General features: G+C 42.3%; 1 protein-coding gene across 1 annotated transcript in view; it reads left to right on the top strand.

The window, feature by feature from the left end:
* Positions 1-80: 80 nt before the first annotated feature.
* LOC112075988 (interferon a3-like) overlaps positions 81-1122 on the top strand; it is a gene marked incomplete at its 5' end in the record, with an annotated part of 26197 nt that continues 25155 nt past the window's right edge. Inside the window, one exon of the mRNA XM_024142889.2 lies at positions 81-230. Coding sequence (XP_023998657.1) covers positions 81-230 — 150 coding nt within the window. The remainder of the gene's footprint in view (positions 231-1122) is intronic.

The raw sequence follows: 1122 nt of genomic DNA, 5'->3' as shown, positions 1-1122 counted from the left end.
GGTCTTGACCCAATGTTATATTGATGCCATAACGAAAGCCTATACTGTTTCTAATCTTCTTTTTATATCTTTCTGTGTAGTTTGAGGACAAAGTCAGATTCCTGAAAGAGACCATCTATCAAATCACAAAACTGTTTGATGGGAATATGAAGGCTGTCACCTGGGACAAGAAAAACCTGGACGATTTCCTCAACATTCTAGAACGGCAATTGGAGAACCTTAATTCCTGTGTAAGTAACAGGTCTATTTAAAGTATAATCCCTGTTTAGGTCAGGGCTCTCCAACCCCGTTCATGGAGAGTTACCTTCCTGTAGGTTTTTGCTCCAACCCCAGTTGTAACTAACCTGATTCAGTTTATCAACCAGCTAATTAATCAGGTGTGGTAGATTAGGGTTGGAGTGAAAACCTACAGGAAGGTAGTTCTCCAGCAACATTGTTGGAGAGCCCTGGTTTAGGTGTATCCTACTAACTCTACAAGTGGAGAAATCTACGTTTAAAGTATTCAACCCCTTGACTTCTTCCACATTTTGTGACGTCACATCCTTTTTCTAAAATTGATTAAATTCATTTTCCCCCTCATCAATCTACACACAATAKCCCATAATGACAAAGCAAAAAACGTGTTTTAGACATTTTTGCAACTGTATTAACAATAAAAACAGAAATATCACATTTACATAAGTATTTAGACCCTTTACTCAGGACTTTGTTGAAGCACCTTTGGCAGTGACTACAGCCTTGAGTCTTCTTGGGTATCATGCTACAACATTGGCACATCTGTATTTGGGGAGTTTCTGCCATTCTTATCTTCAGATCCTCTTAAGGTCTGTCATGTTGGATAGGGAGCGTCGCTGCACAGCTATTTTCAGGTCTCTCCAGTGATGTTCGATCATTTCAAGTCCGGGCTCTGGCTGGGCCACTCAAGGACATTCAGAGACTTGTCCCGAAGCCACTCTTGCGTTGTCTTGGCTGTATGCTTAGGGTCGTTGTCCTGTTGGAAGGTGAACCTTCACCCCAGTCTGAGGTCCTGAGCGCTCTGGAGCAGGTTTTAATGAAGGATGTCTCTGTACTTTGCTCTGTTCATCTTTCCCTCGATCCTGACTAGTCTCCCAGTCCCTGCCA

Source organism: Salvelinus sp. IW2-2015, unplaced genomic scaffold, assembly GCF_002910315.2.
Source record: "Salvelinus sp. IW2-2015 unplaced genomic scaffold, ASM291031v2 Un_scaffold3499, whole genome shotgun sequence".
NCBI classification, from domain to species: domain Eukaryota; kingdom Metazoa; phylum Chordata; class Actinopteri; order Salmoniformes; family Salmonidae; genus Salvelinus; species Salvelinus sp. IW2-2015.
This window is presented reverse-complemented; position numbering and strand designations above follow the sequence as displayed.